Source organism: Hyla sarda, chromosome 6 (assembly GCF_029499605.1).
Source record: "Hyla sarda isolate aHylSar1 chromosome 6, aHylSar1.hap1, whole genome shotgun sequence".
Taxonomy (NCBI): domain Eukaryota; kingdom Metazoa; phylum Chordata; class Amphibia; order Anura; family Hylidae; genus Hyla; species Hyla sarda.
This window is the reverse complement of record NC_079194.1, coordinates 44,918,789-44,938,014: the sequence shown is the minus strand read 5'-3', so window position 1 is coordinate 44,938,014 and position 19,226 is coordinate 44,918,789. Positions and strand designations below refer to the sequence as shown.

The following is a 19,226-nucleotide window of genomic DNA, read 5'->3' as shown; positions in this document are numbered from 1 at the left end:
AACCCAGCCTAAGAGAGGTGAATCCAAGGTGGGATATTATCTGACCGGAAGGTGCAACGTGCTGCAGATAAAGTGCAATGATGGCACGGTGCAAACGTGCTGTAGACAAGGTGATAATGGGAGTTATTTAGGTAGTATTGTAGGACATTAATGTTCATTTACCAATTTTTGAGAGGTCACTCCGGAGAATGCAAAATTGCCAGTCGATGTCCGTAAAAAAGGAGTGCAGTAAGCAGGGTTTGATTCGGTGATATCGGGAGGGAACGGGAGACAGCCCCGGCCGGCGGCGGCGTCTTTCCCGCTGACTTCCGATGTGTTCGCAGTCTCTGCCAGTGACATCACTACAGGTAGCACCACCTGTAGTGCATCACTGGCAGAGACCGCAAACACATTGGACTTCACCGGAACCTTGCCAGAAAGTTATACAGATTTGTAAATTACTTCTACTAAAAAATCTTAATCCTTCCAGTACTTATCAGCTGCTGTATGCTCTAGAGGAAGTTGTGTAGTCCGTTCAATTCTGACCACATTGCACTCTGCTGCCACCTATGTCTGTGTCAGGAACTGTCCAGAGCAGGAGCAAATCCCCATAGCAAACCTCTCATACTCTGGACAGTTCCTGACATGGATTCTATTTAAAAATCTTAATTCTTCCAGTACTTATCAGCTGCTGTATGCTCCAGAGGAAGTGGAGTTCTTTGTTGTTGTTCCTTTCAGTTGACAGTGCTCTCTGCTGACACCTCTGTCCATGTCAGGAACTGTCCAGAGCAGGAGAGGTTTGCTGTGGTGATCTGCTCCTACTCTGGACAATTCCTGACACGTACAGAGGTGTCAGCAGAGAGCACTGTGATCAGACTGAAAAGAAATTCAAAAAGAAAATAACTTCCTGTGGAGCATACAGCAGCTGGTAAGTACTGGAAGGATTAAGATTTTTTTAATAGAAGTAATTTACAAATCTGTATAACTTATGGGCACCAGTTAATAAAAAAAATAAATAAAAAAAAAAAAAGTTTCCCACCGGAGTGCCCCTTTGAATAGTCCACTTGTTACAGCCGAGCTATGCAGAATACAATCTCTGAATGCATAACATATCAAACCTTAAAGCAGATGGGTTACAGCAGCAGAAGACCACATCGGGTGCCACAAGCTGCGGAGTTGTAGTTTTGTATCTGCTAGAGCAGTGGTCTGCAACCTGCAGACCTCCAGATGTTGCAAAACAACAACTCCCAGCATGCCCGGACAGCCGTTGGATAGGGGATAAGATGTCTAGGGGCGGAGTACCCATTTAAACAGATTTGTGAATTACTTCTATTAAAAAAGCTTAATCCTTCCAGTACCTTTTAGGGGCTGTATACCACAGAGGAAATGCTTATCTTTTTGGATTTCTCTTCTGTCACGATCACAGAGCTGTCTGCTGACCTCTGCTGTCCATTTTAGGAACTGTCCAGAGCAGGAGAAAATCCCCATAGCAAACATATGCTGCTATGGACAGTTCCTAAAATGGTCAGCAGAGAGCACTGTGCTCGTGACAGAAGAGAAATCCAAAAAGAAAAGCATTTCCTCTGTAGTATACAGCCCCTAAAAAGTACTGGAAGGATTAAGATTTTTTTAATAGAAGTGATTTACAAATCTGTTTCTTTCTGGCACCAGTTGATTTAAAAAAAAATTAAAAAGTTTTCCACGTGAGTACCCCTTTAAGGCATGCTCTTTGACCAGTGCAGGTAGGTGGCAGATCCTATGAGTGGTGGCAGATCCTGTATTATCTATAAACTGGTTTCACCTTTCACTGTAAACCTGTATATAATAATGACAAGAGGGCTGGATAGTTTTCTCTCCAGAACAAGATGTTGCAGCTTTTTATTATTAGGCTGTATTTATACTAGTGTAACATTACGGCCACTAATTCCAGTACAACTATACGCCTGATGACACGAACTGACAGCGGTATACTGGATATTCATTGACGCAAGTTCAGATTGGTGCTGTGTGCAGGTACAAGTCCACCCCAAAACTACCAAAATCTCACTGTAAAGAGAACAAATACCAGTAAAGGTGGGTTTAGATAGAAAGCGGGTCCAACAAACTGTTTATATAGTTTATTGTATGTATACATCACGTACAAGGGGCTGTCATTATGTCATGTATATGGAGTACAAATTGTGACATGTAAGGTATAAAGAGTTACAATTCAATACCTCCTCAACTCCTCAAACATTTCTAGGCAGGAATCGCATGGTCACATGGTCTTCATGTGTTTTTAATAGCTTTTTTTTTATTTATTTATTTATTTTTTTACTCCCCCACCATTTTCAATTTTTTATAGTTAGCTAAGGTCTATAGCAGCGGTCTTCAAACTGTGGCCCTCCAGATGTTGCAAAACTACAACTCCCAGCATGCCCGGACAGCCAACGGCTGTCCGGGCATGCTGGGAATTGTAGTTTTGCAACATCTGGAGGGCCACAGTTTGAAGACCACTGCTCTATAGTGAAATACAAAAAAAAAAAAAAAAATTGCTAAATAACTAGCTAAATAAATAACTATAATTCCAGTCTTTGGGTCACTAACCATGCTCTAGGTGTGCCATTTTTTTTTCTATTGGTTTCTTTAAGGAACTGTAGAAAAATGCCTTTGCAAAAAAAGAACAAAAATTGCAACCAAAAAAAACGAAAAAAAAAATAAATAAATAAAAAAAATTAAAAAAAATTATCCCCTTCCAGGCTCTTCCAGGCATGCTGAGAGTTGTAGTTTTGCAACAGCTGGAGGCACACTGGTTACTCTTAGACTAAGGGTAGGGTCACACGTAACTGATCCGCAGAGTATTTCACCCGACCCATAGTGTGCCTCCAGCTGTTGCCACCCAACTCGACATGCCTCGCTCCGCCCCCTGGCCTGTTCGCAGCGGCAATCCGCCGCTCCAAGCTGCCACACAGGGGCCTGCGAGTTGCCGAGTGCACTTGCAGTATACACAGACAACGCAGAACAGCCACGATGTCCGAGTACACTGCACATGCGCACGACTACTCACAGGTTGGAGGCACACTACGGGTCGGGTCACTGGCATATCTGCTGGGTAAAATATGCAGAAGGCTGCTTATTCCAGCAATTGGTCGGGGTCTGAACACCCAGACCCCGACCGATCAAAACTCATGACTTGTCTCTATGACATGTGAAAAGTTTTTTTTTTAAGCGACAGATATACTTTAAGCATAAAGGTTCCTAGCAGCATATAGAACAGTGGTCTTCAACCTGCAGACCTCCAGATGTTTCAAAACTACAACTCCCAGCATGCCCGGACAGCATATGGCTGTTGAAGACCACTGATATAGAAGAAGTATCTGGAAAGCAAATGTTACAGTCATAAGTTATGTAATAAAAACAATTGAGGTTTTATTCCGTCCTGTACAATCCGTGTCGGTCTGACTTCTGCTCATCTTCCATGGATTGGCAGAGGCTTCACCTCATCCACTCGATTCTTATGCACTTGGAATGCTGGGGTGACCCATCGGCCACATGAACACCGATCTCCGTACCAGTTAAAGGAGCCCAGTTTGGCGTTACACTTCGGACACAGAAGCTGTGAGTAGAACGAGAGTCATTCATACATCAAATGGAAATGAACAAAACCTTAAAAAATGGGTACTCCAACTTAAATAAATGAGCCCCCCCCCCTCCCCCAGCTAGTCTCCAGAACGACACCCGACTACTTTGTTTTTAAGGGAGCAATGGGTCGGCACATCCACTGTGGCTCCATTCATTGTCTATGGCAGTGTTTTAAGTGTGTCTCCAGCTGTTGCAAAACTGGGCATGCTGGGAGTTGTAGATTTGCAACAGCTGGAGGCACACTGGTTAGGAAAAGCTGCCCTACCCAGTTTTGCAATAGCTGGAGGCACACTGTTTGGAAAACACTGGTCCATGGAGTCGCCGGAGATAGCCAAGTACATCGCTCAGCTATTTCCAGGGGATCTGTAGACAACGAATGGATCAGCGGCGAACGTGCCGATACTCTGCTCCCCTCAAAACAAGGTCAGGGTGCAATTCTGGAGATCACAGGGGACCCAACCCTATCATAGTAGATGAGCAGGATTATTTCCAAATCCGGCGTGTCATCTGCACATTCATAGAATGGCCAGCAGCTCCCTGTACAGTACTGTTCTCCAACCTGTCAGGGCATGCTGGGATTTATAGTTTCCCAATCTGTGGGTCCCCAGCTGTTACAAGCAGAAAGAAGTCAACCTAATCCGAATTCTTAACACTAAGATTTTGTGTTGTTAGTAACTCAGACGTCAGTGTGCACCTCCTGGCAGAAGAAACATTCTAAGCTTCACGCCAGTGTTTCCCAACCAGGGGACCTCCAGCTGTTGCAAAACTACAACTCCCAGCATGCCCGGCGAAACACTGGCGTAGAGTATAAAATTGCTGTGGTTCTAAAGGCCAAATGAAGTCCAACTTGCTAGTAGGTGGTGTCTCTAATGAAGTGGTCATTCAGTACAGTGGTCCCTCAACATACGATGGTAATTCGTTCCAAATGAACCATCGTTTGTTGAAACCATCACATGTTGAGGGATCCGTGCAATGCAATCTATATATATAAAAAAAACTCAACGTGGGTGTGTGTGTGTGTGTGTGTGTGTGTGTGTGTGTGTGTGTGTGTGTATGTATGTATGTATGTATGTGTATGTGTGTGTGTATGTATGTGTGTATATGTATGCATGTATGTATGTATGTGTATGTGTGTGTGTATGTATGTGTGTATATGTATGCATGTATGTATGTATGTGTATGTGTGTGTGTATGTATGTGTGTATATGTATGCATGTATGTATGTATGTGTGTATGTTCCAGCATCACGTCCGAACGGCTCACGATATGAACATTAAAACTTGGCACACGTGTTACTTATATGTCAACAACAAACATAGGATAGGTGATTTAACCCTTACTCACCCCCATTTGCCAGGGGCGGGGTTTATGTTTAACCCCTTAAGGACACATGACGTACTGGAACGTCATGTGTCCACTCCCGATCTATAACGCGGGGCCACGGCGTGGCCCCGCGTCATAGCGGGTCGGGCCCGGCCTCTAACAACGGCCGGGACCCGTGGCTAATAGCGCGTGGCATTGATCGCTGTGCCGCGCGCTATTAACCCTTTAGACGCGGCGTTCAAAGTTGAACGCCGCGTCTAAAGTGAAACCGAAAGCATCCCGGCTAGCTCAGTGGGCTGTTCGGGATAGCCGCGGTGAAATCGCGGCATCCCGAACAGCTGACAGGACAGCGGGAGGGCCCCTACCTGCCTCCTCGCTGTCCGATCGCCGAATGACTGCTCAGTGCCTGAGATCCAGGCATGAGCAGTCATCCGGCAGAATCGTTGATCACTGGTTTCTTATGAGAAACCAGTGATCAACATAGAAGATCAGTGTGTGCAGTGTTATAGGTCCCTATGGGACCTATAACACTGCAAAAAAAAAGTGAAAAAAAAAAGTGAATAAAGATCATTTAACTCCTCCCCTATTAAAAGTTTGAATCACCCCCCTTTTCCAATAAAAAAAAAAAACACAGTGTAAATAAAAATAAAAATAAACATATGTGGTATCACCGCGTGCGGAAATGTCCGAATTATAAAAATATATCATTAATTAAACCGCTCGGTCAATGGCGTGCGCGCAAAAAAATTCCAAAGTCCAAAATAGTGCATTTTTGGTCACTTTTTATATCATTTAAAAATGAATAAAAAGTGATCAATAAGTCCTATCAATGCAAAAATGGTACCGTTAAAAACTTCAGATCACGGCGCAAAAAATGAGCCCTCATACCGCCCCATACACGGAAAAATAAAAAAGTTATAGGGGTCAGAAGATGACAATTTTAAACGTATTAATTTTCCTGCATGTAGTTATGATTTTTTCCAGAAGTCCGACAAAATCAAACCTATATAAGTAGGGTATCATTTTAATCGTATGGACCTACAGAATACAGATCAGGTGTCATTTTTACCGAAAAATGTATTACGTAGAAACGGAAGCCCCCAAAAGTTACAAAACAGCGGTTTTTTTTCAATTTTGTCGTACAATGATTTTTTTTCCCGCTTCACCATAGATTTTTGGGCAAAATGACTGACGTCATTACAAAGTAGAATTGGTGGCGCAAAAAATAAGCCATCATATGGATTTTTAGGTGTAAATTTGAAAGCGTTATGATTTTTTAAAGGCAAGGAGCAAAAAACGAAAATGCAAAAACGGAAAAACCTCCGGTCCTTAAGGGGTTAAAGTCCCATACAAGTCAATGGGAAATATATGTTACTGGATAACTTCCAAACGGCTTGAGATATTTCGATAATACTTGGACACATGTTACTTATATGTCCACTTAAAATATAGGATAGTTAATTTAACCCTTAACTACCCCCCATTTGTGAGGGACTTTTTGTTTAAAGTCCCATGCAAATCAATGGGAAATGTATGTTCCCACATAACTTCTGTACGGCTGGAGATATTTCAATACCTGGTACACATATTACGTGTCGGGATAGGAGGTCGGGATATGAGGTCGGGATATGAAGTCATAAGCTTCCTCCTTTGTTTATTTTCCTCCCCAACAAGGATTAGGAAGGAAAAACCGGGCAACGCCGGGTACTCAGCTAGTGTTAAATATAGGACGTTGTACTCACCTGTCCCCGCCGCTCCGGACCCGTCACCGCTGCCCTGGATGTCGCCATCCATCGCTGCCGCTGCATCCCCGGGTTGTCCCCGCCACTCCAGAACGTCTCTGTTGCCTGGGATCATCGTTCCTCATCGCCGCCATTACGTCACTATGCACGCCGCTCCTATTGGATGACGGGATGGCATGTGCGGCGACGTGATGACGCCGAAGGAGAGCGACAGCGATGCAGGGGATCCCGAATATGACATCCTGGAGCGCCGCGGACAGGTGAGTGACCATCACCGAGGCTTGCGGGGCACCGTAAACGGCTATCCGGTGGCAGCTGAAGCAGTCAGCGCTGCCGGATAGCCGTTTATGCAATGGCCCAGACATACAAAAGCATTGTATGTTGATGCTGCCTTCAACATGTGATGGCCTCTGAGAGGCCATCGCATGTTGAAATTATCGTATGTCAGGGCCATCGCAGGTCGGGGGGGGTCACTGTATAGGCTTAGGTCTGTCTAAGCAGGAATTTTCTACGTATTGTGAACAATAGGAAGCCCTAAAAAGCAGGAATGAAGGAAGGGGGTGAATCGGTGGCAGGTGAGAAAACGTTTTCTTATGTTAATATATTAACCTGATACCCCAGGTACGAATTAATGTATAATTTATTCTCCAGACAATTCCCTTAAAGGGGTACTCAGGAGAGAAAAGAAAATGTTTTCACGTCAACTGCAAGAAAGTTAGACAGATTTGTAAATTACTTCTATATAAAAATCTTAATTCTACCAGTACTTATCAGCTGCTGTATTCTACAGAGGAAGTTGTCAGGAACTGTCCAGAGAACAAGCAAATCCCCATAGCAAACCTCTCCTACTCTGGACAGTTCCTGACACAGACAGAGGTGTCAGCAGAGAGTGCTTCCTGTGGAACACAGTAGCCAGGAGCAGTTGTGTGTGAAGCAGCTTTGGGTGTGTCCCTTTTTGTATTCCTCCAGAGTTCCAGAGGCAGAGCAGGTGATTCACCAACCTTTCCCAGGGGTGTGGAAGGCTCCTTGGGAGAGCTTCCCTGCATGGAGCCCCTGGCCTCCACTCCCCGTTCTTCCAGGCTGGCGGGGGGTGGAGAGAAAACAGCGACAGCCATTTTTCCGGCCGGAGGAAGAAGATCTGGCAGAGTCTGCAGCAATGCAGGCTCGGCTCCTCCGGCAATAGGTGCCAGACAGAGATCCAGTGGAAGAAAGGCGAAGAGGAAAAGTATTGAGTTGTGGGCTGAGAGGGGTCCCAAAGAGTCCAGCGAGACCTACTGCTCCTGCATGACCGCACAGTTTGCGGAATATGACCGCTGCGGTAGGGAGCTTAGGTTGATGAGAGAGGACCTGCGTGGAGCCCAGAATCTGGTATGCTCTGGGTCCAAAAAGGAATAAACTGGAACTGAAAAAGAGGATTACATCCCTGAAGAAAGACATTGCAAATCTAGAGGAGAGCAGAGATCCTGGAAGGGAGCGGTCTCTTCAGGGAGAGGATGGAGAACCAGGATCGGTTTGCCGCCATGAAATCCCCAGGTAAGGTGGAGGTGGATGATGGGGAGAGTAGTGGCGGTAAAGAAAGAAAGGATGGTGGTGTTGGTGTAAAGGAGGAGGAGAAGAAGTTGGAGGAAAGTGTACAGGTTGAGGAGGATGATGCATTGCCTGACCCTACTCCCTGTGACACCCAGACCACTAAGACTCAGGACAGCTACATAGAGCCAGCTCAGGTGGCACTACCGCTAAGCGATAGTGAGGATGATGATGTGGAGAGTGAGGCTGGGGGATTGCTGAGGGCTATAGTGATGCAGGAGTCCCCAGCCCACCTCCAGAATTTTACATTTGGTAATGACCAGTGTGATGACATATTAGTAAAGAGAAAAGCAAAAAAACAGAAGATCCAGGAAACTTTGCATTATGTGTTCCGTCCTTTCCAGCAGTCTGGGCCAGCTGCAAAGCTGGCTCAGGCTGCTGGGTCCTCTAAACTGCCAGACCCCGTTTCTGTGGTGGAACGGAACCAGCATGGGGGATACAGCATGGCATCAGTAAAAGCTGCAGATGCAATAGATGTGAAGCCCACCCATCCTGCCGGTAGGGAGGGGCAGGATGGGCTCATGGTGGGCAGCGCGAGTTATGCCCCTGTGTGCTCGGGGGGCGGTTCCCTGAGTACTGTGGGCATTACCGGCACTGCGGGGCACTCCCCTGTGAGGGTGGAGTGTCCGGGCGCCGGGATTATCCACAGAGCCTGTGAAGTCGGGTGAAGCAGGTGCTGGCGCTGTGGGAGGAGCTGGAGTGCGCCCGGTGGGGCAGCCCCAGAATCAGGATGTGATATCAGCCATGAAGGAGAAGCCATCAGCGTCGACCCCAGCAGCGGCTAAGCCAGCACAAAGGACTTTACTAAAGCCAGCCATACTACAAGTCCCAGCCAGCCCAGAATTTGTTAGTCAGGACAAGAATGTAGGATGTGATATTGATGGGTGTAGTAGTGTTGTGGGTGAGAGGAGTGTATGTGGGAGTGTCAGTGGAGTGAATGTTGATGGGAGTGGTAGTAGTATGGCTGGAAATAAAGAGGTTGAGAGTAGTGGTGTGAATGGTGTAGTTAGTGGTTCTGGCTATTGGTCTGGGTGTGGTCCGGCTGCCCCCCTGGCAGTGACTGCTCCTAGGAGCTATGCTAATGTCGCTGCCGGGGGTTCAGGGGGGGTCCCCGTCTCTGTCCGGCCCTGGGGGCCATTTGCAACAGCGCCTCCTGGAGGCTCTACGCAGGGGTGACCGGTCGATCCAGGTAGAGGGAAGGGGTGAGGTCGACCTGTCTTTCTGGATAGAGAGGCACGGTTTGGGGGCTTTCCGAGAGCGGAATGGGGAGGTGGTCTGGTCCCTCCCGACAACCGGGCAGGACAATAACCGTAGGAATGTGGTCCGTCTGATTTGGAGGGGTGAGGATGCGTGCCCACCTCGCGCTAAAGTGGTTGAGCTCCTCCTTCATATGGAATTCAGAGCGAGTGACATCTTTGCCCTGATTCACCCCTATGGTTCGTCTGAGGTTGATGTCAGTTTCGTTCAGCCAGAGGGTCTCAAACTCTTCTGGTTACGAAGTGGCAAAAAACGAGCCCGGCTGGCTGGATTTCGCCGTAAAGGCGATTTCCCATCAGAATGCTGTCAAGAAGGTAACCGTTTTGACCCGTAACGAGTCACTTTCTTGTTATGACATCATGACCTGGCTCGGACGGCATGGGGATGTGACGGACATGCCCAAGAAAAACTTGGATGAGCACGGGATCTGGTCCGGGGCCTGGGTGTTTTCCGTCAAACTCAAGCGTTCAGGGAGTACGGTTGCCCACATTCCGTCAGCCGCCTTCCTTGGACGTGATAGGATCCAGGTCTTCTACCAGGGGCAGCCTAAGGTCTGTCACAGGTGTGACAGACCCACCCACTTTAGCGCAGCCTGTACTGTACAGGTCTGCGCTTTGTGTGGTGGGTCATCTGGCCACATCCTGTTGGCAGATCCGGTGCCACCTGTGTGGTGTGCTCAGGCACCCTTTTAGCCGTTGTCCTAGCGCCTTCGCCCGTGCAGCGGCCACTCCGGCTGAGGAGAGCTGTGAAGTTGCCTCGGCCGGGGAGGGTATGGGAAGGGATGGGGGTGCAACAGGGCTTGTGAGGAGGAAAAAGGGCCCCGCCAAACTAAGGCGGGAGGAAAATCGTAGAAGGAGTAGGGAGCTGGAGAGTGCCCAGGTGATGGGGGTAGCTCCAGCCCCTGCTCCTGAAGCTGGCCCTGTAACCACTGAAGCCCTGGAGGAGGATGTGCTGGACGGGGAGATCAGGAGGCTTCACAGAGAGGAAGGCAATATGGCCGACTCTTCCGATTCCTCCCACTATGAAAGTGTGGATGAGGAGAGTGGGGAGAGGCCTAAAAAGAAAGACAAGGGCAAAAGGAAAGGGAAAAAGAAGAGGTCAGAGCCCTCTGTTCCTTGTGCTACGGGCCAGGTTCAAAACGGAAGCCTGACTGCCCCCCCTCTGATTGACCTGTCAAACCGGTACCTCGTCCTTGATACCATCTCCTCCCCCTCCTTGGCTGGGGAGGGTGAGGGCGAGGTGCCTAGGGAGAAAGAGCCTCTGGGAGGAACTGGGCCCTGTCCTGTTGAGGCACCTTCCTCAGAGGACAGGGCTAGACCGGGGCCAGACGGAGTCGTGGATAATATGGATCTATCTGAATAAAAAAAAAAAGATCCAAGAGTGGTCCTGCCCTCTCATCTTCTTCGGGGGATGAGGGGGCAAAAAAGAAGGGAAAACAAAAGTAAAGGGTGGGGCCGTCTAATTTAATCACCCTGTATGGCGGCTGGCATCTATTAATTGTGCCAGCATAAAGTCGGTTACGGCTAGATTCGCAGCCTTTGAGTTTCTCGGCCGCGTTGAAGCCGACATTTTCTTATTACAGGAGACCAGGTTGTCAGATCTAGCCTCTCTGGTAAAAGCCAGAAGAGAGTGGAGGTGTGGTCCCTCCCACTGGTCTCTTGCGGCTGAGCCGTATAGTGGGGTGGCGGTCCTTTTTACCGATCCGGTTGAATGCCGATGGGTTATTGAATTAGAAATGGGGAGGTGCCTGATCTTAGATGTCTTCATGAAGGGACAAGAGCTCTGGCTCATTAACATCTACGCCCCACGAACTAAGCGGGGCCGTAAAGATCTCTTTATGAGGATTAAGCCCTTTCTTTTTACAAGTCGGCAAGTGATCTTTGGAGGGGACTTCAATAATGTCACGAGGTCCCAAGATAGGAGAGGTTCCAATAGTCCGCTGACTTGCGATAGTGTTGCGCTGATGAGCATAGCTAGAGAAGCTCGCCTAGAGGATGCCCACATCCAGAGCCCCTCGGGCCACGCAGGTTTCACCTATCATCAAGGTAGTCGCAGGTCTAGGATTGATAGGTTTTATTTAAAGGAGGAAGCAGTCTCTTCTGCAGTGTCCGTGGTTGAGGTGGAGTTCTCCGATCACTATGATTTTGTTTTCCCTGAATGTTTCAGAAACCCCCCGGATGGGAAAAGGTTATTGGAAGCTGAATTCGTCCCTCCTGGAGGAAGCGGAGGTAAGACAGTCCTTTGAGGATTTTCTTCAGAGTCAGGTACCTTTACTGGGCCTATGTAGTAGTAAGTCAGAGTGGTGGGAGATATTCAAGAAACGGGCTGCGGGGTTCTTCCGCCAGCTCTCGAGCTTCAGGTCCCTGAACAGGTATCGCTTGTATCAGGGTCTGAGGAGGAAACTCGAGCTTCTTGTTTCGACTGGAGGTAGCCGAGAGGATATCTCCAGAGTGATATCCTTGCTGATGAGGTGTCAGTACGATAGGCACGCATCTTTGGTTTTTGAGAGGGATTTCGGGAAGTACTGCTCGCCCGACCCTTACAGAAACTGTAAGATGTCAGTGAGTAGTAAAATCATTTCAGGACTGATTGATAGTACAGGATCTCTGAATCGGTCCAGATCAGGGATCTTAGAGGTTGTCAGATCCTTCTACTCGCACCTCTTGGGGAGGAAGGATCTAGATTGAGACAAGATGTCGGTTTTCCTGGCTGAAAACATTCCTAAGCCAGGGGTAGACCCCTCTCTTGGCGTTTTGGCAGAAGAAATCAGGGAAGAGGAAGTGAGACTGGCGATCAAGGGGCTTGCCCCCAAGAAGTCGCCAGGTCCGGATGGCTTAACATCCGAGTGGTACAGGACCTTTAAGGAGTCTTTAGCTCCCCTCTTGACTGAAGTATTTCCGCTGGTGAACGGGTGGTCTGGACGCTCTTTTGAGGTGTATATGTGTTTGCGATTGATCCCTTCCTTAGGAGGGTGAGTCGCGGACCATTGGCGGGAGTCGGGATGAGTCTGGCGGAGCCAGCTGTTACCCAGAGAGTGGTGGCGAAGAGGAGGTCGATGTGGTGATGTCGGAGGTGGACCGCTACTCGGAGGCATCCGGGTCTAAGATCAACCGGGATGAGTGTGAGAGTCTCTGGCTGGGAGGGGGGGATCCCACATTTGATCTCCCGGACACCCTTCCAGGGCCCCAAGAATCAGCAAAAGTCTTAGGCATCACATTTGGCCAGGATGATTATCCCACCAAAAACTGGGATGGTAAGCTCCAGGATGCCGCTCCCCTTGTTTATCTATCTGGGCAGCGTATGTATCTTGCCAGAGGCTTACTATACTAGGATCTACAGCCTGTTTTTCCAACTGTTATGGGGGAACAGGATGAACCTAGTCAGGAGGGAGGTTACGTACCGCACGAGGAGACTAGGGGGTTTATCTATGGTAAACCCGGTGGTGTTCTTTACGAACACCTTCTTGAAAGCTAACATTGCAAACCTCTGGAAAGAGAGGGCTCCTCCGTGGGTACTCTCCTGCAGGGAATGGTTTCAGCCTTTCTTCCAGGAATGGGAGACAGGAGGGCGAGTGAAGGACCTCCGTACGCCCCATGGATATCTTCCGGCTTACGCTACCCCCACTCTGAAGTCAGTGGGGTCTAGGAGTGTGGGAGATCAGGACCCAGTCAAGGCAGTTCCTTGACAAGCGGGTTCTGTTGACCCACTTCCAGGAGCCTCTGGCGCTCAGGGACTGCCCAGGTCGGGATCTGAGGGTGGGGTTGTACCTTTTAAACATGAAAAGGATCCCCCAGAAGTTTTGGGACTTGGCCTGGCGCTGCTTTCAGGGGAAGCTATATGTAAGGGACAACCTGAAGTGCAGGAACTCTGATGACCGAGGATGTCCCCGTGAAGTGTGTGGGGACACGCTGGAAAGCATGGACCACTTCCTGCTTCATTGTCCCTTTAACCCCTTGAGGACCAGGCCATTTTACACCTTAAAGGACAAGTCTCACAGTAAACAATTGTTCAGCTTTTAGTGCAGAAGGTAAAGTTATACAGGTTTGTAAATCACTTCCATTACCAATGCTGCTTAGAAACCAGCTTTATCTGCATTCTTCTGTCTGACAGGAAATTCAGCTGTTCCAGGTTTTCATGACTTTCGACCCCCTATTCAGGCTGTTATCAGCAGCATCCAGGGGCCGTGACGTGACAATTACCCAGAAAACCCCTGTGCTGCAGAGAGATCCCTGAGCTCGGGCTTAGCCCCTCCCATCTGATGAATATTCACACTGTCCTCCCTCTGTTCTGCAGTGATTGGCTGAGCAGCACTGCCTATATGCCGGCTGATTCAGATCATAGTTCTCTCCCCTCTCCTTGCTAATGTTTTTACACTGATAACGGAGGAGAGGGGGGAGGGGAGGGAGCTGTCACACTGAGCACTGGGGAGACAGAAGTGCAGGGCAGAGAAGGGGGGAGGTTATTGGGTCAGTGTAAAGCTATTTCACTGAGAGGAGGAGGGGGAGGGAGTGATTTTACAGTGTAAAACTGCAGCTTCCACTCCAGGGTCCCTCTCTCTGAGCACTGAGATTACATTGTGTTTCCTCGTGGCCACCCTGCTGTATAGGGCTATGATTGGAGCTCAGTGTTATGTGGGAGTGAGCTAGCATAGCTGTGGGAGTGACTAACATAAGATAGGGGAGGTAACAAGTTCTCTGCTCAGGCAGCTGAGAGCAGGAAATGTGAGCAGTGCATGCAGGGAAATGTAGTCTTTGACATCACAGGCATAGGCACCATAACCAGGAAGTAACTGGAATTTATGAGCTGAATAGCCAGTGAATGGGGGGCGGAAAATAAATCACAAACATGTCAGAGAGGTGGTAGGTGAATATACTATGGAATGGCTAAGTATTTTTTTTTTTCTTTGCTGCATGGGATATCTTCTTTAAGGACCGGAGCGTTTTTTGCAATTCTGACCACTGTCACTTTAAACATTAATAACTCTGGAATGCTTTTAGTTATCATTCTGATTCTGAGATTGTTTTTTCGTGACATATTCTACTTTAACTTAGTGGTAAAATTTTATGGTAACTTGCATCCTTTCTTGGTGAAAAATCCCAAAATTTGATGAAAAAAATGAAATTTAGCATTTTTCTAACTTTGAAGCTCTCTGCTTGTAAGGAAAATGGATATTCAAAATAAAACATTTTTGGGTTCACATATACAATATGTCTACTTTATGTTTGCATCATAAAATCAATGAGTTTTTACTTTTGGAAGACACCAGAGGGCTTCAAAGTTCAGCAGCAATTTGGAAATTTTTCACAAAATTTTCAAACTCGCTATTTTTCATGGACCAGTTCAGGTTTGAAGTGGATTTGAAGGGTCTTCATATTAGAAATACCCCATAAATGACCCCATTATAAAAACTACACCCCCCAAAGTATTCAAAATGACATTCAATAAGTGTATTAACCCTTTAGGTGTTTCACAGGAATAGCAGAAAAGTGAAGGAGAAAATTCACAATCTTCATTTTTTACACTCGCATGTTCTTGTAGACCCAATTTTTGATTTTTTGCAATTGGTAGAATGGAGAAAATTTTTACTTGTATTTGAAACCCAATTTCTCTCGAGTAAGCACATACGTCATATGTCTATGTTAATTGTTCGGCGGGTGCAGTAGAGGGCTCAGAAGGGAAGGAGCGACAAATGGTTTTTGGGGGGCATGTCACCTTTAGGAAGCCCCTATGGTGCCAGGACAGCAAAAAAAAAACACATGGCATACCATTTTGGAAACTAGACCCCTCGGGGAACGTAACAAGGGGTAAAGTGAACCTTAATACCCCACAGGTGATTCACGACTTTTGCATATGTAAAAAAAAAAAAAAAAAAAAATGTTTTACCTAAAATGCTTGGTTTCCAAAAAATTTTACATTTTTAAAAAGGATAATAGCAGAAAATACCCCCCAAAATTTGAAGCCCAATTTCTCCCGATTCAGAAAACACCGCATATGGGGGTGAAAAGTGCTCTGCTGGCGCACTACAGGTCTCAGAAGAGGAGTAGTCACATTTGGCTTTTTGAAAGCAAATTTTGCTCTGGGGGCATGCCGCATTTAGGAAGCCCCTATGGTGCCAGAACCGCAAAAAAAAAACACATGGCATACCATTTTGGAAACTAGACCCCTCGGGGAACGTAAAAAGGGGTAAAGTGAACCTTAATACCCTACAGGTGTTTCACGACTTTTGCATATGTAAAAAAAAAAAAAATTTTACCTAAAATGCTTGGTTTCCCCAAATTTTTACATTTTTAAAAAGGGTAATAGCAGAAAATACCCACCCAAAATTTGAAGCCCAATTTCTCCCGATTCAGAAAACACCCCATATGGGGGTGAAAAGTGCTCTGCTGGCGCACTACAGGTCTCAGAAGAGGAGTCACATTTGGCTTTTTGAAAGCAAATTTTGCTCTGGGGGCATGCCGCATTTAGGAAGCCCCTATGGTGCCAGAACCGCAAAAAAAAAAAACCACATGGCATACCATTTTGGAAACTAGACCCCTCGGGGAACGTAACAAGGGGTAATGTGAACCTTAATACCCCACAGGTGATTCACAACATTTGCATATGTAAAAAAAAAAAAAATGTTACATTTTTAAAAAGGGTAATAGCAGAAAATACCCCCCAAAATTTGTAACACAATTTCTCCCGAGTACAGCGATACCCCATATGTGGCCCTAAACTGTTGCCTTGAAATACGACAGGGCTCCAAAGTGAGAGCGCCATGCGCATTTGAGGCCTAAATTAGGGACTTGCATAGGGGTGGACATAGGGGTATTCTACGCCAGTGATTCCCAAACAGGGTGCCTCCAGCTGTTGTAAAAGTCCCAGCATGCCTGGACAGTCAGTGGCTGTCTGGTAATACTGGGAGTAGTTGTTTTGCAACAGCTGGAGGCTCCGTTTTGGAAACAGTGGTGTACCAGACATTTTTCATTTTTATTCGGGAGGGGGGCTGTGTAGGGGTATGTGTATATGTAGTGTTTTTTACTTTTTATTTTATTTTGTGTTAGTGTAGTGTTTTTAGGGTACAGTCGCACGGGCGGGGGTTCACAGTAGTTTCTCGCTGGCAGTTTGAGCTGCAGCAGAAAATTTGCTCAGACTTGCAGCCGGATACTTACTGTAATCCTCCGCCCATGTGAGTGTACCCTGTACATTCACATTGGGGGGGGGGGGGGGGACGGGACAACAACCAGCTGTTGCAAAACTACAACTCCCAGCATGTACGGTCTATTAGTGCATGCTGGGAGTTGTAGTTTTGCAACAGCTGGAGGCACACTGGTTGTGAAACACAGAGTTTGGCAACAAACTCAGTGTTTTGCAACCAGTGTGCCTTCAGCTGTTGCAAAAGCTACAACCCCCAGCATGTACGGACAGCGGAAGGGCATGCTGGGTGTTGTAGTTATGCAACAGCGGGAGGCATACTACTTTGGCTGGGGATGCTGGGGATTGTAGTTATGCAACAGCTGGAGACACACTGGTTTGCTACTTAACTCAGTGGGCCTTCAGCTGTTGCAAAACTACAACTCTCAGCAGTCACCGACAGCCAACGGGCATGCTGGGAGTTGTAGTTATGCAACCAGCAGATGCACCACTACAACTCCCAGCATGCACTTTAGCTGTTTGTGCAAGCTGGGAGTTGTAGTTACACAACAGCTGAAGGTACACTTTTCCATAGAAAGAATGTGCCTCCAGCTGTTGCAAAACCATAAGTCCCAGCATGCCCATAAGGGAATGCTGGGAGTTGTGGTGGTCTGCCTCCTCCTGTTGCATAACTACAGCTCCCAGCATGCCCTTTTTGCATGCTGGGAGCTGTTGCTAAGCAACAGCAGGAGGCTGTCACTCACCTCCTGCTGCTGCTGATCGACGCTGCAGGTCAGTCCCGCCGCCGTCGTCGCTCCTGGGGCCCCGATCCCAACATTAACGCCAGGGATCGGGGTCCCCAGCACCCGAGGTCGTCTTCCCGCACCCGCTCACGTCCTCCGGAAGAGGGGCGGAGCGGGTGCGGGAGTGACACCTGCAGCAGGCGCCCTGATTGGTCGGCTGGGATTCCCGGACGACGAATCAGGGCGATCGTGAGGTGGCACCAGTGCCACCTCACCCCTGCAGGCTCTGGCTGTTCGGGGCAGTCTCTGACTGCCCCGATCAGCCAGTAATTCCGGGTCACTGGAGACCCGATTGACCCGGAATCGCCGCAGATCGCTGGACTGAATTGTCCAGCGATCTGCGGCCATCGCTGACATGGGGGGGCATAATGACCCCCCTGGGCGATATGCCGCGATGCCTGCTGAACGATTTCAGCAGGCATCGGGCACCGGCTCCCCTCCGGCTAGCGACCGGGGGCCGGGAATGAACAGAACGTACTCCTACGTCCTCGGTCCTTAAGGACTCGGAAACGGGGGCGTAGGAGTACGTCCATTGTCGTTAAGGGGTTAATATAGGGTTCTACAACCGGGTGGGTGCTTCCATCGGCTGAAGTCAACTTGCCGGCCTTACCTACCCGGAGTGGGCTTATGGGGCATTTAGGAACTTGAGTGGCCGAGACCGGGGCACTTTATTCTTAGTTAGTTTAGTGGTTAGGTACTACACATGGAATGCACGGCGTTTAGTGTCGAACCAACAGAAAATCCTCTCTGAGGTGGAGGTCTGTAGGAATATCACCGGTGACCTCGGTAAGATCAGGTCTTTGGAGTATGGCCGTCTTGGTACCAATAGGGCTTCTCCCCTGTGGAGAGGTTTTTCTTTTCATGTGCCCTAGGTACTAGGCCCTTAAGGTGAAGTACCTTAATTTTGGCTAGGGGTAGTGTATATATGTTAGGGTGAGTATAGGGTTGGTTTCATGAAGGGATAGCCATAGGGTCAGAGGTTGATAGGGAGAGGAATTTACATTTATTTTCATCAGGATTGCCATCCTTCTTCCTGGTGGGGGGCTATGTATGTCACCTTAGCCTTTTGTTTTGTTTTCTATGGATAGATTGTAAAAGGCTTGCAGGCAACCAAACTTGGGCCTTGTGGTTTGTTGTTTTTTGGTGTATTGTATTGTTAATATTGTTTTGTGGTAGAGTATGTGTATATTGTTTTGTATATGTTCTGTTTATTAGGTGGGTAGGGGTGGTGGTGATCTGGCATGGATCAGTTATGGACAATATGTGGATAAACTGTGATCTATGGACTTTGACCCATGTCCAGAGGGGGTGGTGGGTGATGGGATAGTATAGTGTAGGTTGTTATTTTTGTTATATAGTTGTTATTTGTTATATAGTTATATTGTTATATAGGTTGTCATGTGTAAGTTAATAATTTTTAACTTTTTTTTTTTTTTTGTGAGAATAGGCAGTCAGACCAGTTTTCTGTTGTTCTACGGTTTACCAAGTGGAGTCATTTTTAGTTACGACAGTTAGCCATATTTTTCTTTTGTTATTTTTAAAAAGGGAAAAGAAAAGGAAGAAAGGGTGTGTATATATATGTATGTGTGTGTATGTGTATGTATATATATGTGTGTATATGTATGTGTATTTTTGTTATTTTTTTTATTCATTTTTTTCCCTTTTTCTCTTTCTTCCAAGTTGGATAATTTTTAGTTACGGCAGTTGGCCATATTTTTCTTTTGTTAGTTACTTGTGTGTGTATAGGTGTGTATATATATGTATATATGTGTATGTATAAAAAAGAAAATATTTTCCAAGT

The 19,226-nt window shown here is 47.2% G+C and overlaps 1 protein-coding gene across 7 annotated transcripts in view; it reads right to left on the bottom strand.

Annotated features, from left to right (window-relative positions):
* Positions 1 to 2,467: 2,467 nt before the first annotated feature.
* Positions 2,468 to 19,226, bottom strand: part of DUSP12 (dual specificity phosphatase 12) — a 108,911-nt gene continuing 92,152 nt past the window's right edge. For all 7 annotated transcript variants that reach the window (XM_056523557.1, XM_056523558.1, XM_056523560.1 and 4 more), the window contains one exon: positions 2,468 to 3,574. In XM_056523557.1, the coding sequence (XP_056379532.1) occupies positions 3,428 to 3,574 (147 nt within the window). In that variant the 3' untranslated portion in view covers positions 2,468 to 3,427. The remainder of the gene's footprint in view (positions 3,575 to 19,226) is intronic.